This window comes from Styela clava, chromosome 2 (assembly GCF_964204865.1).
Source record: "Styela clava chromosome 2, kaStyClav1.hap1.2, whole genome shotgun sequence".
Taxonomy (NCBI): domain Eukaryota; kingdom Metazoa; phylum Chordata; class Ascidiacea; order Stolidobranchia; family Styelidae; genus Styela; species Styela clava.
In genome coordinates this window covers 1,739,151-1,760,378 of record NC_135251.1, presented here as the reverse complement: position 1 = coordinate 1,760,378, position 21,228 = coordinate 1,739,151, and the positions used below count along the sequence as shown (strand labels likewise).

The 21,228-nt window shown below is 36.3% G+C and overlaps 1 protein-coding gene across 1 annotated transcript; it reads left to right on the top strand.

Annotated features, from left to right (window-relative positions):
* The first annotated feature begins 636 nt into the window (after positions 1-636).
* Positions 637-19,379, top strand: LOC144419993 (uncharacterized). The gene is made up of 5 exons (XM_078110286.1): positions 637-913; positions 3,044-3,360; positions 8,696-8,863; positions 19,092-19,259; positions 19,362-19,379. Exons 1-5 carry the CDS (start codon positions 637-639, stop codon positions 19,377-19,379), a joined length of 948 nt encoding a protein of 315 aa, XP_077966412.1.
* The last annotated feature ends 1,849 nt before the right edge of the window (positions 19,380-21,228 follow it).

Here is a 21,228-nt window from a genome sequence, read left to right as displayed (position 1 = left end):
GATTTCATTAGGTACTCACTTTAAAATAAACAAATTTCTCTTTAAAGAGTTTTATCCTTGCAGAAAATTTGAAAAAAAAAAAAATTTTCAGTGCACTATCCTCATGATCGAAACTAATACATACCGGTACTCCTTTCTGCATTCCTGTCCTAAAAACACTCAATATAAAGTAATTTCTGTCGGTGTGAAAATATTTTTGCCAAAAAAACAGTATTTCCTCACACATAGAGCAGGGGTCCGCAAGTACTTTTTGGCGGCTCTGTTCAAAACAGAAGGCGTGGAATGGGTGTCGCATGAAACATCATTGAATGTATTACTTGAAATCGTGAAAACAAAAATATTAATTTAGGAACAATTATGTAAATGTTACAAAGTTATTATGAATAGCGACTGTTTACAAAAGTGTACATTATATAGCAGATTTAATAGCATCTATGTTAGGCTTCATCGCACTTGGATGACAAATGTTTTCTTGTTAGATTTGTAGCAGCTTCAGTTAAAGTTTATATCCTAGAACTTTGAAGTTATTGTCGAAAAGTATTATTGAATATTACATCGGATGGATCTTTTTTTATGAAGCTTTACCAGATGGTCAATACGCTGGATGTTTAAAGTGTATGACATTGTAAAGCAAATATGTCTTATCAAAAAGTAATAGCAAAAGTCAATGATAACACTGAAAAGTGCACTGACTTCTATGACTTTGCCGAACCTCATGGAGTTTTCAAGAGAAAACTAAATGTGGACGTAACTCCTCAATTGGAAGAAATTGATTTTTATAGAGGTGGAAGAATTCCTGAACACGATTATGTACCAGAGTCACCTAATCAACAAAAGTATTTACAACGAGAAAGAGAAATAGGGATCAGAAAAGAGACACAACTTGATGAATTGTTTAACAACTTTAAACATGGTCATGTCTGTTTCGTGGGGCCCCCTGGTTCAGGAAAGACCACACTCATGAAAGCAACCTCAAGAGATGTCATACAGGGAAAATATTTTCAGGGGAATATCAAGATGGTTCCATATGTAGAATGTAAACAATTTATGAACGACAGTAAAGTAACAGCAGAAGAACTAATTTTTAACAATCTCACAAAAGAAGAAAGAGTTCAAGCAATAGACATTGCAAAAACTCACCCAGAGGAAGTTTTGTTTATGCTAGACTCCTTGGATACTCTTCAATATACAGTTGATGGAGTTTATGAACTCATCAGTCTAGATGAGCCTGCATATCCTGAAGTTATAATGTGGAATTTTCTCTCGGAAAAATTATTTCCTGGCTGTCGCATTATTTCGTCCAGTCGTGAACATTCCATCAGAAATTATTGGGGAGAAGTTCGACCAGACAAGGTCATTGCACTTGCTGGATTAACAATGGACTCCATCAAAAAAATAATTTCTGGATATGAAGGAAATGAAGAAGCCGAGAAAATAATAGAATTTCTCAAAATCAAAGCTCCACCACTCTTGTTACTGTGCACTACCCCTGTGATGCTGGTTTACACGCTGATAGCATTAAAATTCAAATCTGACTTCAAACCAAACACCATGAGTGGTATTATGATTGTGGTCATGCAAAGTATCTTACGATCACCCCACACTCACCAAGAGATTACTATGGAAGTTTTGGACAAATTAAAAGAACTATCATACGTTGGGACAGTAGAACGTCGAGTTCTATTTACAGAAGATGATTTTCGTCAAGTTCATCTAAAACCGGAAAAAGCAACCGATCTAGCGATTCTGGCTCCTGGAGGAATATATCGTAAACTCTTTCAAGGAATCCACCTTCTTTACTTTCAACATCAAAGTATTCAAGAAGTGCTCACATCTTTCTATATTCTTGGACTGGATTTAAAATCTTTTAAGGAGTTCGTGGATAAACATCTTCATACCGGTCACTTTGTTTTCGTCAGAAAAATGATCTGTGGATTTTTATTAAATCCGACAGTTTATGAAGCAGCCAGAATTTTACTTGAAGGTAATGTGTTGTTTATTGTTGATTCAAATTCAAGCTAGAGCCATTTTTTTTCTTGATTCAGATCTGAAATTTGTTAGGCGTTTCTCGCATTATCAATTAATCAGTGCAATGGCCTAGCAGTTAAAGTGTTCAACCTAATAACTGTATTGGCATTGTAGGTTACTCATCTCGGGTTTACATCGCATACTTGTCTCTTCACCTAGGCCCTAGGGTGTGATAAATTTGGTAGACAATGCTGACCTAGGAATATTCCTGTAATTTTAAGAAACAGTAACTCTATGCCTAGCTTATCAGTGCACACTGTTACAGGGCATTTTTCGGAGCCAAATCCATGAATAAGTTCATATAAAAAATTAATTCATCAATGCTGTAATTCTTGGGGATAGGGGCAAAGGTTGAGATGCTACTAGGGCAAGGATGGGCAAGATTTTCCGACCAGGGGCCAAAAATTGTGCCCACTTAGACTTGCGGGCCATGTAAGTGTGATGTAAAAAGTTACATTTTATGAAAAATATTTACAGTGTAACAAAAGCAAAAGTGGAAAACAATAAGCCTCGTGCCAAGACTAATTTTAATCACAATCTCAACAAATTTCTTGAGCTAATTTTAACTAAAACATCAAAATTTAGTTTTAGTTAAGTTGTGGCACCATCATGCGGGCCATATTGAATTACTCAATGGGGCGGATTTGGCCCACGGGCCGTACTTTGCCCATGTCTGTACTAGGGTGTTTTATTGCAAAGCAAAAAGTAGCCGAGCATCATTAATACACATCAATCATTATTATTACACATTTTACACTGGATTTGAACTAAAGTTGTAAACTTGGGGAAATCTGAAATGCAATAACAAACACTAGTCTAAACAATGTAACAGACACATTAGTACAATGGGGTGCCCAATACATTGATTGGCTATGGCTGACTAGATTTAATTTTCCAACAACTTATTTAAAAGAGATGGGCGCTAATGTTATTTGCAAGTCAATCTTTACTGAATGGTAACTTATCATTCAGACACAAGTATCATCAGTATACATATATTCTTATATTTTCACAGAAATTCAGGATCTTGAAGAAAAACGAGATATTCTCAAGAAAAGTCTGCAATTACAACTCAAAGAAATGTCAAACAAATCAGATCTTTTGGAACTTTTCACTGCATTGAACGAAGCCAAGGATGGAATGAGTGACATTGTCAAATCATCTCTTGATAAAATTGACATGTCTCTTCATCCTCTCTCCATCAGTGATGTTCATGTCATTGGGTCAGTAGCTTCTTACTGCACATCACTAACAATGAATTTCATCAGATGTGATCTCAAGTCATCCTCACTTCAAACTCTGGCATCTGAATTGAAAGGATCAAATGTGAAGGTAGAATTTTTGATACCAAATCTTTTAAAATTTGTTTTTATGTTTTTACTATAAATAACGCTTTAGGCAAGAAGCTCATATTTGGAGTCACCGGTGCTACTATATAGTAGAATGTCACCATATATTGATTACTGTATAAGTTAAATCATAAATCAGAATCTTTTTGGTTTGAAAGTATTCACTGAATTGTCACACGGAGTGTTGTGGTGGACCTGGTTTTTTTAAACCTGAAATCTGCGGTCCGTGGCACAAATGTAATTATTATAGTTAAATTTCTTATTTGACGAATACTTACTGACTATACAGTATGTGCCAAACACCATAGAGCAGAATTTTTAGCGCTCCTGTAGTATGTGCACTAGAACGTAGCAAGTGTACCAGGTTAGGGTGAGGCCATAAATTAATTCCAATTTTACTCATTTCAGTTCTATTACGAGTTCTAGTAGCCTAATGACTGCCGTAGTATTTGTACCTGAAATTATGGCCCAACACTAACCTGCTACCCGTTCTGCGTTCCAGTGTCCGCCATCTTGGTTCAAATACTACATGAGTAGTTCATTTTGTTTTGTCAGTATTAGATTTGCTTAATACATATTCATGGTTTATTCAATTTAGTCAATAAAAGGCAATGAACTATTGCACATGTGGGCTCCTTGACCAACTGGAATTTTTCATTCGAATTCCGCTCTATCGAAAAGGTGAAACCACTGTCCATACTTGATTTGTTGCTTTATTCAACAAGATTTATAGCAGTCCAATTACGCCAATTAGGGCAAATGCTATGGGAAAGTGGAGAGGTATTGGCCACCTCATTTGCCAAGCTATTTTGTTTTGGTCTTTTGCATAAAATATCCAGTCTTTTACTCGCTGAATGTTTGATAATTCAGCTAACTGTTCCACGCATTGTTTTTGTGAAGTGAATTTTTCCACAAAAATTTCGTTTGCGCAAAAACAAAATTGCTGTAGAGCAGGGGTCACAAACCCGTTGCCTGCGGGCACCAAGTCGCCCGAGAATACCACATGAGTCACCCGAAGACTGTTCCGAAATGAGCTTAAATTTTTGTCCTGCTATTGTATAGATCAGTGGTCGGCAACCTTTTTCAAGTGACGGACCGGTAAACCTTGACCAAACTCTTGGCGGACCACCTTCATACAAACGAACTAAGCCTATGCAATAAATTATACGCACCAGGAAATTTATGTTGACAATATAACAAAAACGACGGTGATGCTATTTAATGCGATATCTGTATTTGTTTGATGGCCATTGTTTTGATATTCGAGATATGGTCGACATTGACACACGTAACGTGTTTCTTACATCGAGCCTACTTCGATATTTTGTTTTTGTAGTTATCAATATTGACAGTGGCGTAGCCAGGGGGATGGTTTTGCGGGTCGACCCCCCCCCCCCCCCTTTTGAAATGTAAAAAAAATAAAATCTATTTTCTGTATCATAGATAGCAATTTTCCGTAGCTTTAAATGCTTTTCAGACCCCAAGACTAATAAAAACACGCGTATTCCAGCGTTCGATCGGACCCGCTAGCTGTTTCAATCTAACTTGGCAAAAAAAAAAATTCAGAACCCCCCTTTGAAAATTTCTGGCTACGCCCCTAAATATTGAAAACCAGGCCTCACAGTACAGTAATAGGATTTCGGGAAAGTTAACAATGACTGTATCATTTTATTGGGGAGATCTTATTCGGACTGATGAGAGACATTCTTATACGGGCGTAGAGAAAACAATTGACCCTGTATTATTGCGACATACTGATATGGCAATTGTTTATGAAGTCACCCATGCTGCTTAATAGTGTTGTGCGGTGGTCGGCAAACTTCATGTTCCAAATAAACACATTTCCAGTACCGCGCGGGCCGCAATATTTCCGCCTTCGATTAATTAAACTTCAAATTATGGAGCATTCGCTTTGCTGCCCTTCTACTGCTGTGTTGAAAGCCTGTCCCAAAATTACCTCAAACGACATACAACTGACGCTACTTGTTACATAACAAGCGCCGTGCAGCAGCATTTTTCGCCACATAAATCCGAGTAGAGACAATAATATAATAATAATATAATTGGGATCAATTTTTGTTTTATGTATTAAATTTCCGGTCGTTCGAGGGCCGCAACAAATTAGCTCACGGGCCGCCTTTGGCCCGCAGTTTGCCGACTCCAGGTGTTGTGCTTGTTCGGTTTACTGTTGGGTGCTGTTTTTCAGTCGTAGGGTTTGTGGTTAGATTGTAAAGGTTTTATTACGGCCTTGTCCGCTTTTGTGTCATCTCTCTGCGGACCGGCAGTAACCTTTCTGCGGACCGGCGATGGGCCGCGGCCCAGTGGTTGCCGACCCCTGGTATAGATCACACTTCTATGGGAACTTGGAATCGCACTATATTAAATATTGTTACAATCAACCTGATTTGACCTCAGTAATGTGACGGGTCATTTAATAATCTTCCAATTATGACATCACACATATATCACCTTCCACGAACCTGCGTTTTTTCAAGTACAGTGTCAAGTATTCTGTAACGTCTACAGCTGCCGCAAAACCATGGAGGTATTCCCAAACCATAGCCTGCTATGGCCAAGCCAAACCCACGGCGACCGACTTTTTAGCTGCCACATAAGAATGGCAGAAAATTGTGCTGCCGTAACCGCGTCAAAAACCATGGCAAGAGCTGCCATCTGTTTGTTCGTTGCAGGAGCTGCCATGAAGTGGTAAGAACTGCCACTCCGTTTTTGCTTGTCCATCGGTTTGTGGAGTAGCAATAATACAATTATTGATTCCAAGGAAAAATGGCAGTAAAATGATAGGGAATCAACCATTTTCACAATGAATGAGAGGTGGATTTATTTTTAACCCTGTGAAAAAAGTTTGCGTGTGTCTGAATTGTTTATTTGCTGGACGATTTTAGCGACGGCAAAGCGGAGTGAAATCACGCAATCTACCACGCTTAACTATCCACATGTCAGCGCAGTATGTGCAGAAAAAGCTTGTGATTTAAATCATACGGCAATCCCATTTTTCGAAACTATTGTTTGGTTCAACCTATCTTTGTTAATCAACATTTTTTGACATGTACTTCACCCGGAACAAACACGGAACACGGCTTTCTGATGATCTGCAAGTCTCGCTCAGAGTTACAGTGTCAAGTTACGCGCCGCAGAACAACACTCTGTAAAATTTGATAGCACAACTGTTAAGTCCGTTTTATCTTAGGCTCGTGCATAGTGTTTGCAAATAATCCATGAGCGTTTTGGTTTCCTAGGATAATATACTAGTGATCACTTTAAAATCAATTTGAAAACACTCAGTTTTTAAATGCAAGTGTCATTGATAGAAATTTATTGCGACGTTGTGATAATCGTTTGATATCCTGGAGAATCCTAAAGTTTATTAGTGGGTCTACTTGACTAAATACCAGTAATTATCAATATTTGAAACTTAATCGAGCAAACTGACTTTAATAGAAGTGTACATTGAACTGGTAGCTCTCGGCTTAATCTGTACCCAAAAAGTAGCCCTCGGCTTCGAAAAGGTTGGTAACCCCTGCTGTAGAGAGACGGAGGTAACATCAATCTCTCTAATCTTGTTACCCTACATGACGCTACCATAAAATTTGGATATGAAATATGGCACAAACACGAATGTACATGAAATATAGCGAGAATAAAATTACCGTAAATTGTCAGTCACGAAATATGACATGATTATAGACAATAAACAAATGATATATGCATGTATGTCCCAATGTTTTGATGTGAGGCAAAATAATATTCCATTTCGTATTTTGTTTTATGTATATAAACAATTCCGAGGTTTTCATCAGTCGAAGAATAATTTGATGTTTTCTTAGGGAAAAAGTTCATTTTATTGATGCTGCCACAGTTGGCAATTTTTCATTAATAAACCATGCATTTTTAATAATCTTGATTCTGAACCTTGTGCAATTGTTTATCAACAATCACGATATGATTGATGGTGAATAAGGTAAATATCTCAATAATAACAAAGATAAGCATTTTTATCAGCGCTATGAAAGAATAAGATGCTGTAAAGACAAATAAAAACTTGTGGTGATAATTGCGTTGAGGTGATAGTGCACAGAATGAAATAGTTTTGACCGCAATACTGTGATTTGCTGAAAGTAAAACGAGGCCGTTGTTTGCTCCAAGTAGAAGGCAGAAATTTTGAATCGTGGAAAATTAAAAAAAATGAGGGTTATTACCCATGTAATCACCCCCACTGCCTTTTCCCTTGAGTGATATATAATTTTACTTACCGTAATCTTAAATTAACATGATTCCTACAATCAATGAAGTTGTTTGAAAATATATATGTAACAGCAGAAAATTATCATCAATTGCAAAATAGTCAGTATGCTAATATATCCTGTAAATTTACAGCAGATATGCCCTTCTGGCAACCACTTATCTACAAATTCGTATGTGTAGTGCAATGAAACGAACATGATCTGGTTCTAAGCATATAAAACTATGGCGAGCATTGGTGTTCAACTAAAGAACAGAAATTTCTTTTACTTATTCTGTCTCGACTTGTTGGCCGGTAATATGGAGAAACTCTCAGAGGTGTGGCGCATGGCTCGGCAGTGTGGCAAATTCTGCTAAGAGTTAGGAATATGCTCGCCACCGCACCTCTGATTACCATGCATGGGTTCGCACTTTCGAATCACATGCAGGGTTGATTACGTATGAGAGGATGACTGGACTCCTCACCACCATAATAGGGTGGTTCATGTACCCCCTGGTTGGTTACGGCTTTCTCCACCATCAAGTCCATGCATCTGAAAACTGGCTAACTAATCCCATACCCGACATGGAATGGTAACCGAAAACACCATAGAGCAGAATTTTGAGCGCCCCTGTAGTATGCGCACCGGAACGTAGCATGTGTACCAGGTTAGGGTTAGGCCATAAATTTATTCCAATTTTACTTGTTTCAGTTTTATTTAGAGTTCGGTGACCAGCCTAGTGACTGCCGTAGTATTTGTACCTGAAATTATGGCCTAACCCTAACCTGCTACCCATTCTACTTTCCAGTGTCCGCCATCTTGGTTAGCATACTACATGAGTAGTTCATTTTGTTTTGTCAGTATTAGATTTGCTTAATATGTATTCATGTTTTATACAATTTAGCCAATATGGCAATGAACTATTGCACACAGGGCCTCTATCAACTGGAATGTTTCATTAGAATTCCACTCCATGAAAAAGGGTGAAAACCACTGTCCATGCTCAACTTGTTGATTAATTCAACAAGATTAATAACAGTCCAATTACGACCTTAAATTGTTCTTGTTTCATTATAGATCATGAAGTTTAACCTGTTTGGAAACACAAACATGGGAGTTGAAAGTTTATCATCAGTTGGACAAATACTTTCCAATCAATCCTGTGTTGAAGAGTTGAGCCTTGGCAGCTGCAACCTGTCATCAGATCAACTACAAGCTTTAAAATTATCCTTGGGCAGCACAGAGGTATAACACAATAATATTCACATAATTATCGCTTTTGAAAGAGTTGGAAGAAATTTTGAGTTTGATTTTTTAATATGTTATAGTTTTACACCTTCATAACCCAGAATTGGATTACATGGTAAAATTTATGTAAAACCTCAATAATTTTAAATTTAGCTTTTTCAGCTTTCAGGCCTACTCATTTTTATTGAATATTCGTTTGAAATACATAATAACCAATTCCAATGAGCAATTTAGTTTCATTGAGTCTTGTCCTGTGATTGTGTGAAATACCTAAAATGGCCCTATATTGCACCCAAAGTGACTATAAACCAAGTGGAGGCACCGAGTTCAATGGTGCATATCGGACGCCATTTTGTGTCCAGGGAATCGGTTAAACGCGGCAGCGTCGGTTTGTTTTAGCTTCGCCAGAAGGTCTCATTCGTCAATTTGTTTGAAGATTTTTTACTGTTTTGCATTTTATTCTGGTAATTTCATTATTGGACACGTTTAGTGGACATAACGATCGTTTCAATATTATGTTGTTATTGTTATTTGTCTCCATCATTTTTAAAAAATCACTTTTCTCTTCGAATACTGGACCAATTGCTTTGAAATTTTCAGTGGTTAAAGATAAAATTTTTCTCCGGAAGGCTATTACTTTTTTTTTCGCTGTGACGTCATCAAAATTATTGCCATTGGATGGCGCTACATGTCCATATATTTGAGCATAGCTCTCTTGTTTTTCCTTTGCTATTTGCCTCGTAGAATCATACTGGTATTGTGCGGTTTCGGGAAATTTGCGATAGTTATCTTATCATTCCGTGTGAGTTATGCAACTTTGAAACCTCATATCTCATGAACCTTATTAATGCTGATAAGTTTTATATTGTTTGAGAAACAATCTAGGAGACTAATTATAATTATGAGATAGAGATAAAATGTCGCGTCATAATACAAAAGTCGGCAAAATTGAAAAGCCTGGAATTTTTTTGAAAAGCTTTTGAATTAAATAAAAAAAACTTCGATTTGTTCTTGTTTTAACCTAATATGACATCGACACATTTGCAGATGTTAAAGACAGCTTCCGACATTAGATAGAATTTGTTGTGCACCAGTAAAATTGTATAAGTTATTTCATTCAATGTTCTCCAATTCTTGACATGTCCGATGCGCCAACTTGAGTGAAAAAACAACGTTACCTGATAACTTCGTTACGCAATTACGTTGCAACGTAGCAACGTTCCGTATGAAAAACACATATCGCTCTTCTTCGCAAGTGTGAAACGTCATTAACCTGATGCATACGTTTAAATCAGGTACCAATTGAACTGGTATTATGATACCTGTTCACACCATGCCGAAAGTTTAAAGCCTGCGTTTTACAATAATCATTCCAGAAGATGATGAAATGAATTTTCTCTGGAAAATGTTTCTTAATTTAACGAGCTGTTGCAAAAGTTGCTCCAAAAATTATAGAATGTAAACGATCTCATGGCTAGCACATTGTGCGGCCTAATGAATTTCATCGAAGCATGTACATTATAAGCTACAAAATTTAAAAACCAGCCGCCGCGACTGGTGTTGCAGCTCTTATCAACTTATTATTGACAAGATATTTCGATTCTTTTGCGTCGGAAAATGTAAAATATTTATTATCTAGCGACGCCATCATGTCCTCTACGTTCTTGTTGATAAAACCTAATTGTAATTTTATCGATATCTGACAGTTAAAAATTAGCCTTGATGTTTCCGGGAGAACCCTATAAGGACACAGGGTTCAAATTGTTTGTTTGTTTCTATGGAAAGTGTCAATCCCGATGAATGCCCACAATCGTTACTAACTCATTTTAGGTATTACACACATGATAAATATTTGCAAATTGATAGTTTTACTCAATATTTATGCCACCCATCGAATAAAGCAATCGTATTTTCGCACGAAGTATAAACTATTTTTCGCGCCAATATTAATGCCTCTTATAATATATGTTCGCCTGTTACTTTTCTGACAGATAAAGTTGCTTGAAATATAATTTCCCATCTTGCTACAATAACGCTTTGAAAATTCTGAAACGTTCTCTCAATTTAAGGTTAAATATTCACGCAAAAGAGGAGACAAAAAAAGTATTGAAAAACTGTATGCTAGTTGACCTGTGGCAAGAGTTCAAGTCAAATAGATAATATATTATTTTATACACTCCAGAATATTAAATGTTCTTGTAAACTTGATATACGCCAATATCCTTCGTTCCATGCATGCAGTATATCATTTGATATTATTTTGGCAATGTACACCTTGTTGAAAATTTGCGATACGCATATTTTAATACCATGACATGTACCGCAAAAATAGTGCAAGTTTCTGTAGTATAATTTGTATTGTAGTTCTGTCAGTTTGTTAAAATAGGTTCTGTGCAAGTAGCGATACTTACATCAGGAATTTTATAATAAAATGTTTATCTTTTTGTTTAATATTTTGGTCTTATTGGGTGTTGATTTATCGAGTGAAGTTAGATGACTTCAACCTTAACTTCGTATATGCTGACCATACCGCTGAGCCAAGTTATCCGAGAAACATCTGCGGTTAATTAATTTTTCAGAAGAATGTTCATTCGTTTTGCCGCTGCGAAAGTTTGAAAGTTTCCGACTTATTGAGCATCGTTTTTTTTCATTCAGCTGTTTAACGATCGCAGGTTTAAATCACTTGGTTAGGAATAGGATCATACAGCGATAGAACTCTGAACACAATATGGCTGGTGTGACGTCACGCGAGCGCTTATAACGTTACCAATGCATGTCCTCACTTGGTTTATAGTCACTTTGATTGCACCCAAAGAAAGATTTTTTTTCTGATAAACTTCCAAGTTCAATTGATTTTTAATAAAATTTTAGAATAAATGGGCAGTGTTAGGAGCAGCATTCATTTTCTTGAGTACTTATCGAATATTGTTTTTGAGAAAAATATTCTATATCTCTCTCATTCATGACTTCCACTCTAAACCAAGCCATGTACAAGTGTCCACTGAAAGAGTTACTATTTTTTGAAAAACTGAATTCATTGCAGTTCGGCGTTGACCAACCATTTTATTACACCTTGTGTTCAGTGGTTTGAACTTGTGCAAACGCAGTCAAGTTCATTGGTCTTACTCATTGGTCATCACGCCCATGCATGTGAATTCATAGTTCCCATGTTATTTTATCATCTCCAAAAATTGCTGTTTGGTTTGAGTGTTCGATAGTAAAGAGGAAAAAAGGTACCGTATGTCAAACTTTCGACCGAAAATAATATTTCTTAGACAATTAATGATAAGTGTTCCATAACCAAATTTAATTTTGACTTGATCAAATTCGAAATGTCCACACGTATAAGCTTGAGTCACAGCTTATTACATTTATTTTAGTCATCTAAGCACTATATCTAAAAATCTTTTGACATGATATACAGTAATTCTGCTGCCGTAAACTTGTAATTTTGTAAATCCCAATGAATCAGATGAGGTCTATGTGACATAAATTAAGCTTGCCTTTTCATAACAAACCTTGTGACAAACTCTAAGTTTTAGTCTTTTGTACGAAATCTATAATTACCATTCAAAGTAACCTTTGATTTCTGGAACCTGGCTAGTTGTCCCAAGACCTTGTCTGTTTTTGGATTTTGATTTTGACCCCGTAGCTCCCAGTTAACAATGATATCACAACTATTTTAACTTATGGATTATAAATGCTATGGGAAAGTAGAGAGGTATGGGCCACCTAACTCGCCAAGCTATTTTGTTTTGGTCTTTTGCATAAAATATCCAGTCTTTTACTCGCTGAATGTTTGATAATTCAGCTAACTGTTCCACGCATTGTTTTTGTGAAGTGAATTTTTCCACAAAAATGTCGTTCGCGCAAAAAAATATTGCTGTAGAGTGACGGAGGTAACATCAATCTCTCTAATCTTGCATTTTCGCATTGCCCTACATAACGCTACCATATAATTCTAATATGAAATATGGCACAAACACGAATGTACATGAGATATAGCGAGACCAAATTACCGTAAATTGTCAGTCACGATGTATGACATGATTATAGACAATAAACAAATGATATATGCATGTATATCCCAATTTTTTGATGTGACGCAAAATATTAATCCATTTCGTATTTCATTTTATGTATATTAACAATTTCTTATATGCCCGCATTTAATTATAAAAGTGGTTCCCAAATTAATTTGATATAAGTCGCGAAATATTAACCCATATTCTAAATATTGTTTCTATGTTCCAACGTTTAGAAATAAAGCGATAGAAATCTTGAAAATTAATTTTGAAAGTCATTTGCGACTCGCTAATATCAGACATTATAATCGTTTATATCAGGGACGTGCAACTGTTTAGCGCAATGGGCCACAAACTACAAGTATAGTGATACCGGGGGCCAGGCCATCGAATACCTCATAATTTTTTATGAATAATTTATTTAATGGAAGAGCACGTAAAATCAGTATATTTATTAGGTAGGTAATTAATGTGATAATCAACTTTCCTTTTCTTACTGGTAGACATTTGAACTTGGTTAAGCTTTTTTGTATAATAACCTACAACCATAAAGTAAGATCACGTACCACTGCCAGAACAAGGCGGTTTTCATACAATGCACATTATTCTGCAACAATGGGGATCGTCACAATACTGTAGACTAGGGTCGTCCAATCCGTGGCCCGCGAGTGCATTTCGTGTGGCCAGTGGCCCGCACTGTATTTTTCAGAATCGAATAAAAAAAAATGAGCAAAATTATTATTTTGAATGATGTAGTATACAAAGCCGATTTGTTTGTTTCCGTAACTGCGCTCTGTCAGCTCTTTTAAACGAGGCATGAGTCCCATTTTGAATCAACCAACTAGGAGGAGATATCGATACATAAAGGTGCCATAGTCGCTTACACACTTGGTCTGTTATTATATGACGTTATCGCAAAACAATCGAAGCCATTCTCAAATTGAAAATTTGTTAAGGAATGTATATTATTCATTGTATACGGGTTTCCAATGTTTTACGTCCGGATATAAAAGAGGTGTTTGCAAAAATACCCTGTCAAGGCATCTTTAACTCGTTGTGTTGAGAGCTTGGGAAATCTTTAGCGAAATTTTCAATTGCAAAAGCGGGAAAATTTTTATCGTATTCCTTAGCACTTGACGAAAGCACTGACATCAAGGTTACGGATCAGTCGGCAATCTTCTATGGTACGAAAGTGGGTGATGATTCTGAAATTACCGAATAGCTCACCGTTGATATGCGGCTTGGCTTGCCTTTGGCGAAACTTTTGGGAATCACCACTGATGGCGCCCCATCAATGGTTGGGAAACAACAGTTTTATGCTCTAATAATTGTGAAAGTTTGGTATGAGGGTATTGTTTTTTCATTAACCTGTAGTCAGTGTAGAAAAACTATCGCATAACTATCATGTTAAGTGGCCCGCGCGATTATTAGTAAACTACATGTGGCCCTTCGACCAAAAAGGTTCGGATGACCCTGCTGTAGACGGAATTAAATTGCAGTGTGATGTAGTCTTATTTGGATTTTCCCGACCTTTGACCCCCGGAAAATTCTTCCTTTAATTAACCACTGCAAAATTTTCGGGTTTATTTTAGGAGTGGTTTCGCAAGTTGACGCCTGTAAAGTGTGTTATATGTTTCAAATCATCATTATGATTCATTCATTCATTGCATACAACAGGGTGGTCTAAACCTAGGCCCGCGGGCCACTTGTGCCGTTTCATTATCTGTGGCCCGCGTCGCATTTGCGCGAGAGTAAACAAAAAATCGCAATCAGTGTTGTTTCGACATAAAAATAACCAGAAAAATATTTTGACATATTGTTACATTACTAATTTCACTGAATTGACTAGTGTTATGGCTAGCTGAGGCAACTAGCGAAGTTGAATATTTTGATTGGCTAGTCTGGATTATTAACTGGCTTCTTATTTTTTGTTATTTGTAAGTTTTTAAACATTAATATGAAAAGAAAGAGGACCAATTCAGATGACTTTTGACTGGATATGGGGAAGAAAATACCACAATGCTTGCCTTATATGTGTGTACGTTATGTCGGTGACAATCTAAAAAAGAAATTTGTTCTTTATGTCATTTTATCTGTGGTTGTTTTTGCATGTTTTAGCTTGATGAATGACAAATAATGGTCAATGTGTTCGGACATAAAGTATTTGATTTGTATTTACTATTTACTTATTCTTGGTACTATTGTGGCCCGCGAACAATACAAAGACAATTGTGTGGCCCGGGAGGCCGACAACCTTTGACCACCCTGGCATACATTAATCTGTTTTTTAAACGTACTGGTAAACAATTTTAGCCTAGTCTATTACAGCTATTTCTACACTAATTTTTTATTGTTGCAATTAAATTAAATCTTCTAAGAAGACAAGGTGATCATTAAATTATCTGATTTATATTTAAATTTCCGAAACAAAAATGAAAACTAATTGTATATAGTTCAAAAACCCGAAAACGAGGTAAGGTTCACGACCACGCCTGAAAATCTGAGTAAGAATAGTGTCGGAGCGGATACAAAAAGGGGGCTTTGTCACGTCACTTTTGGAAACTTGCTGACCTATACTGCAGTCAAAAATGACAATGACGCCGTTACAATTCAGAAAAGTTCTTAAATGAATAGGCTACGAAGTATGAAGTCTGTAGCGGGCCACGTAAATAAGTACCGCGTGCCGTGCTGTACTGTATGTTGCACACCTCTGATTTATATACGCAAAGACAAGCTCACATGTAGCATCGAATAAATGTGTATGAAATATAAAACTATTACTTGTCACAATTAACTTCAATAAAATCCATTTTTATTTTCAATGCACTGACATTTGTATTCCTTAAATAAACCTATAACACTTCTCTCCTTTTGAGCAGCCAAATGTAATGTAATCACCTTTAGACGACGATGGAATTCGTTTCATGTATGTTTCAAGCCAGAAAATAAAACCTGTATGGCCTCTTTCTTGATTACAAACCAAAATTAGACATTTGTATTTTTTGTGGATTCGACAATTGTACTGAGGTTTTCATCAGTCGAAGAATAAAATTTGATGTTTTTTTAGGGATAAAGTCCATTTTGGCAATTCTTCGTTATTAAACCATGCATTTTTAATAATCTTGATTCTGAACCTTGTGCAATTGTTTATCAATAATCACGATATGATTGATGATGAGCAAGGTAAATATCTCAATAATAACGGAGATAAGCATTTTTATCAGCGCTATGAAAGCATAAGATGCTGCAAAAACAAATAAAAACTTGTGGTGATAATTGCGTTGAGGTGATAGTGCACAGAATAAAATAGTTTTGACCGCAATACTGTGATTTGCTGGAAGTAAAACGAGGCCATTGTTTGTTTTAAGTAGAAGGCAGAAATTTTTATTACCCATGTAATCTCCCCCACTGGCATTTCCCTTGAGTGATATATAATTTTACTTAATCTTAAATTAACATGATTCCTACAATCAATGAAGTTGTTTGAAAATATATATGTAACAACAGAAAATTATCATCAATTGCAAAATAGCCAGTATGCATATATATCCTGTAAATTTACAGCAGATATGCCCCTTTGGCAACCACTTCCATAAATTTTTTATGTGTAGTCCAATGAAACGAACATGATCTGGTTCTAAGCAAATAAAATTATGGCGAGCATTGGTGTTCAACTAAAGAACAGGAATTTCTTTTACTTATTCTGTCCCGACTTGTTGGACTTTAATATGGAGAAACTCTCAGCTGTGTGGCGCATGGCTCGGCAGTGTGTCAAATTCTGCTGAATGTTAGGAATATGCTTGCCACCGCACCTCTGATTGCCATGCATGGGTTCGCACTTTCGAATCCCATGCAGGGTTGATTACGTATGATAGGATGACTGGACTCCTCGCCACCATAGGGTGGTTCATGTACCCACTGGTCGGTTAAGGCTTTCTCCACCATCAAGTCCATGCATCTGAAAACTGGCTAACTAATCCCATACCCAGTGTAGGGGGGTGTGGGGATTCGGGGTCGAACCCCCCTTTTAAATTTTCTGAAAAGTGAAAAAGTTGCCGATAACACGTGCAATTGCCTTCTGCTAAAATCGCCGTTCGTTTTCATCAACGTGGCATGTTATTTATGCCGTGAACGCCCTTTACATTGGTGTTTATTCTCTTTGAATCACAAATTTGTGCCGCGGGAACAATGATAAATATTTTATTTTTGTACCCGCACGGAAATGTGAAAACTGAAAAAGCGTGCAATTGCCTTCTGCTAAAATCGCCCATGTTTTCATCAGCGTGTTATTTAGGCCGTAAACGCTCTTACGTCGGTTTTTATTCTTTCTAAATCATACATTTGTGCCACGATAAACATGTTAATTTTTTTTATTTTTGTACTTTGCACGGAATTGTGAATTTGTGAGTTATTATACGTTCATCGGTGGCTAGGTTCTAAAGACAAAAGAAGGAGTAAAACCGCGATCTAAATTTGATTGAAAAGCGGGGTTATGAAATACTGAAAATAAAACCGCAAACAATATAAGTTTTGAGAGTCCCTCGACAGTCTAAAAACGCTTTTCTAGTCGCAAAATCTCAAAATTTCGTGTGCCTACGGCGCACATTATGTTTGGTCGCCGTTTAGGAACATACCGTCACTAAAATCGAAACACGGTTAATTGTGGGTGGGATTTGCCTTTTATCCATTACTTTGAAATTGTTGTAGAAAATTTTCGTGTTATCATTAAACAAGGTTGAAAACACGATTTTTTCCCGGTTTGTGATGATATATAAGATAATTAATCCGAAGTATATTCATCAATTTTTATTGTACTGAAATAAATTTTACACCATGAGAATTTACAGCAGATTTACGGATTTTTCAGGAGGTTTTATCTTTAAAAATAATCGGAGTGTCAGCATTGCGATTGAAGGGATTCAATGTTACAAGCACATCTCAAATTTGTCGAATTTGCAAAATAGAAAAAATACGGATCAAAACAATATATGATAGGCGACGGGCAGTTACCACAAATTTTTATTTTTATGTCGGCAAATGGCCGCGTTATTTTAAAATTGTGAATTGTAAAAAATTGTTGTGTTTTGTCGACGCAAACGCTGGTTAAAATGAAGAGAATTAAATTAATAAAGCAAGATATTTTAAATATGCCCTTATCGGTCACAAATTGATTACTTTGCACAACAGAAAAATCATTTTTCGTTGTAAACGTCGGCTCCTTTAACAAGTGGCGTAATCGCGGCGATTAATATGTATTTTTAATTTAACGATATACTTCATATGCATTTTCATTGTACGAAATAAAATTGTACTTTTCGGGATTTTATATCAGTTATTGAGATTTTTCTAACAGCGATAACGAGTTGGCAAGATTCCAAAAATGCGTATTAAAATTAAATACACCGTTTATCTCATATTTTTATGTCCACCCATCGCCGTGGCATTTCAGGGAACTAATGTTAGAACTAATGTTTTAATTTTGACGTAAGAAGAAGCAACCGCAAGTTACGTTGGACACAATTAAACTGATATATAAAGACATTTTAGAATTTTGTAGTTGTCAGAGATTGAATATTTCACGCGGCAAGACGTCCATTTAACGAGCTCGTAATGCGAAAACTGTTACAGACCGCAATGGGAATTTATGATTATGAAACCCTCCCCTTTTAAAAATCCTGGCTGCGCGCCTGCCCATACCCGACATGGAATGGTAACCGAAAACACCGTAGAGCAGAATTTTTTCAGTGCTCTTGTAGTATGTGCACCGGATCGTAGCATGTGTACCAGGTTAGGGTTAGGCCATAAATTTATTCCAATTTTACTTATTTCAGTTTTATTGAGAGTTCGGGGACTAGCCTAGTGACTACTGTAGTATTTGTACCTGAAATTATGGCCTAACCTTAACCTGCTACCCGTTCTATGTTCCAGTGTCCAGTGTCTTGGTTAACATACTACATGAGTAGTTCATATTGTTTTGTCAGTGTTAGATTTGCTCTATATGTATTCATGTTTTATACAATTTAGCCAATTAATTGGCAATGAACTATTGCACACGGGGCCTCCATCAACTGGAATGTTTCATTAGAATTCCGCTCCATGAAAAAGTGTGAAAACCACTGTCCATGCTTAATATGTTGATTAATTCAACAAGATTTATAACAGTCCAATTACGACCTTAAATTGTTCTTGTTTCTTTATAGATCATGAAGTTGGAGCTGTATAAAAACACAAACATGGGAGCTGAAGGTTTATCAACAGTTGGACAAATACTTTCCAATCAATCCTGTGTTAAATACTTGGGTCTTGGCTACTGTAGCCTGTCATCAGATCAACTACAAGCTTTAAAATCATCCTTGGGCAACACAGAGGTAAAAAACAATAAATATCACATAATTACATTTTGAAAGGGTTGGAAGAAATTTTGAGTCTGATTTTTTAATATGTTATAGTTTTACACCTTCATAACCCAGAATTGGATTACTTGGTGAAATTTATGTTAAACCTTTATAATTTTAAATTTACCTTTTTGAATTATAGCTTTCAGGCCTAATTTTTTTTTTTATATTTGTTTGAAATACATAATAACCAATTCCTATGAGCAATTTAGTTCTGTTGAGTCTTGTCCTGTGATTGTGTGAAATACCGAAAATTGCCCTATATTGCACCCAAAGGAAGATTTTTTTTTCTGATAAACTTCCAAGTTCAATTGGTTTTTTTATTAAAATTTTAGAATAAATGGGCAGTGTGAGAAGCAGTATTTTTTTTCTTTAGTATCAAATATAGTTTTTGAAAAAATATTCTATATAACTCCTATTCATGTTTTTTACTCTAAACCAAGCCCTGTACAAGTGTTCACTGAAGGAGTTACTATTTTCTGAAAAACTGGAATCATTGCAGTTCGGCATTGGCCTTCCATTTTATTACACCTTGTGTTCAGTGGTTCGAACTTGTCCAATCTGTAATGCAAACGCAATCAAGTTCATTGGTCTCACTACTGGGTCATCACGCTCATGCATGTGAATTTATAGTTCTCACGTTATCGTATCATCTCCGAAAATTGCAGTTTGGTTTGAGTGTTCGATAGTAAAAAAGAAACAAAGGAAATCGAAGTTTCAAACAAAAATAATATTTTCCAAATAATTAATGAGAAGTGTTCCATAACCAAATTTAATTTTGACTTGTTCAAATAGGAAATGTCCACTTGTATAAACTTGAGTCACAGCTTATTACATTTATTTCAGTCGCCAAAGCATTATTCACGCTATAAATCTTTTGACATAATATACAGTAATTCTGCTGCCTTAAACTTGTAATTTAAGAAATCCCAATGAATCAGATGAGGTCTTTGAGACATAAATTAAGCTTGCCTTTTCATAACAAATCTTGTGACAAACTTTAAATTTAGTCTTTTGTAAAGAATTCATATACTACCATTCAAAGCAACCTTCGACCTTTGGAACCTAGCTAGTTGTCTCCAGACCTTGTCTGTTTTTAATTTCAATTTTGAAAAGGTTGCTCCGAGTTACCAATGATTTCACACCTTTATTTATCTATGGATTATAAATGCTATGGGAAAGTGGAGAGGTATGGGCCACTTGATTTGCCAAGCTATTTTGTTTTGTTCTTTTGCATAAAATATCCAGTCTTTTACTCACTGAATGTTTGATAATTCAGCTAACTGTCCCTAGCATTGCTTTTGTGAAGTGAATTTTTCCACAAAAATGTTGTTTGCGCAAACAAAAAAATTGCTGTAGAGCAGGGGTCACCAACCCGTTGCCCGCAGGCTGTTCCAAAAAGTGCTTAATAACAGCACTTATGATTAAGCTACATCAATTAATTTTTGTCCTGCTATTGTATAAATCACACTTCTATGGGAACTGGGAATGGCACTATATTAATTATTGTAACAATCAACCTGATTTGACCTCAGTAATGTGACAAGTCATTCACTAGTCTTCCATTTATGACATCACGCAGATATCACCTTCCACGAACCCGTGTTTTTTCAAGTACAGTTTCAAGTATTCTGTGACGTCTAAACCTGCCGCAAAACCATGGAGGTATTCCCAAACCTTAGCTCGCTATGGCCAAGCCAAACCCACGTCGCATGTCGCATGCCACATAACAATGGCAGAAAATTGTGCTGTCGTAACCGCGTCATAAACCATGGCAAGAGCTGCCATCTGTTCATTCGTTGCAGGAGCTGCCATGTAGTGGTAAGAACTGCGTTTTTTCTTGTCCGTCGGTTTGTGGAGTAGCAATATAACAAATATTGATTCCAAGGAAAAATGGCAGAAAAACGATAGGGAATCAACCATTTTCACGATGAATAAGAAG

Excerpts from the sequence above, each read along its gene's own strand:
- LOC144419993 (XM_078110286.1), top strand. The coding sequence starts at position 637 with ATGTCTTATCAAAAAGTAATAGCAAAAGTCAATGATAACACTGAAAAG. Across the intron at positions 914-3,043 it reads GTTTAACAACTTTAAACATG|AAATTCAGGATCTTGAAGAA; the intron begins GTCATGTCTGTT and ends ATATTTTCACAG. Across the intron at positions 8,864-19,091 it reads TATCCTTGGGCAGCACAGAG|ATCATGAAGTTGGAGCTGTA; the intron begins GTATAACACAAT and ends GTTTCTTTATAG.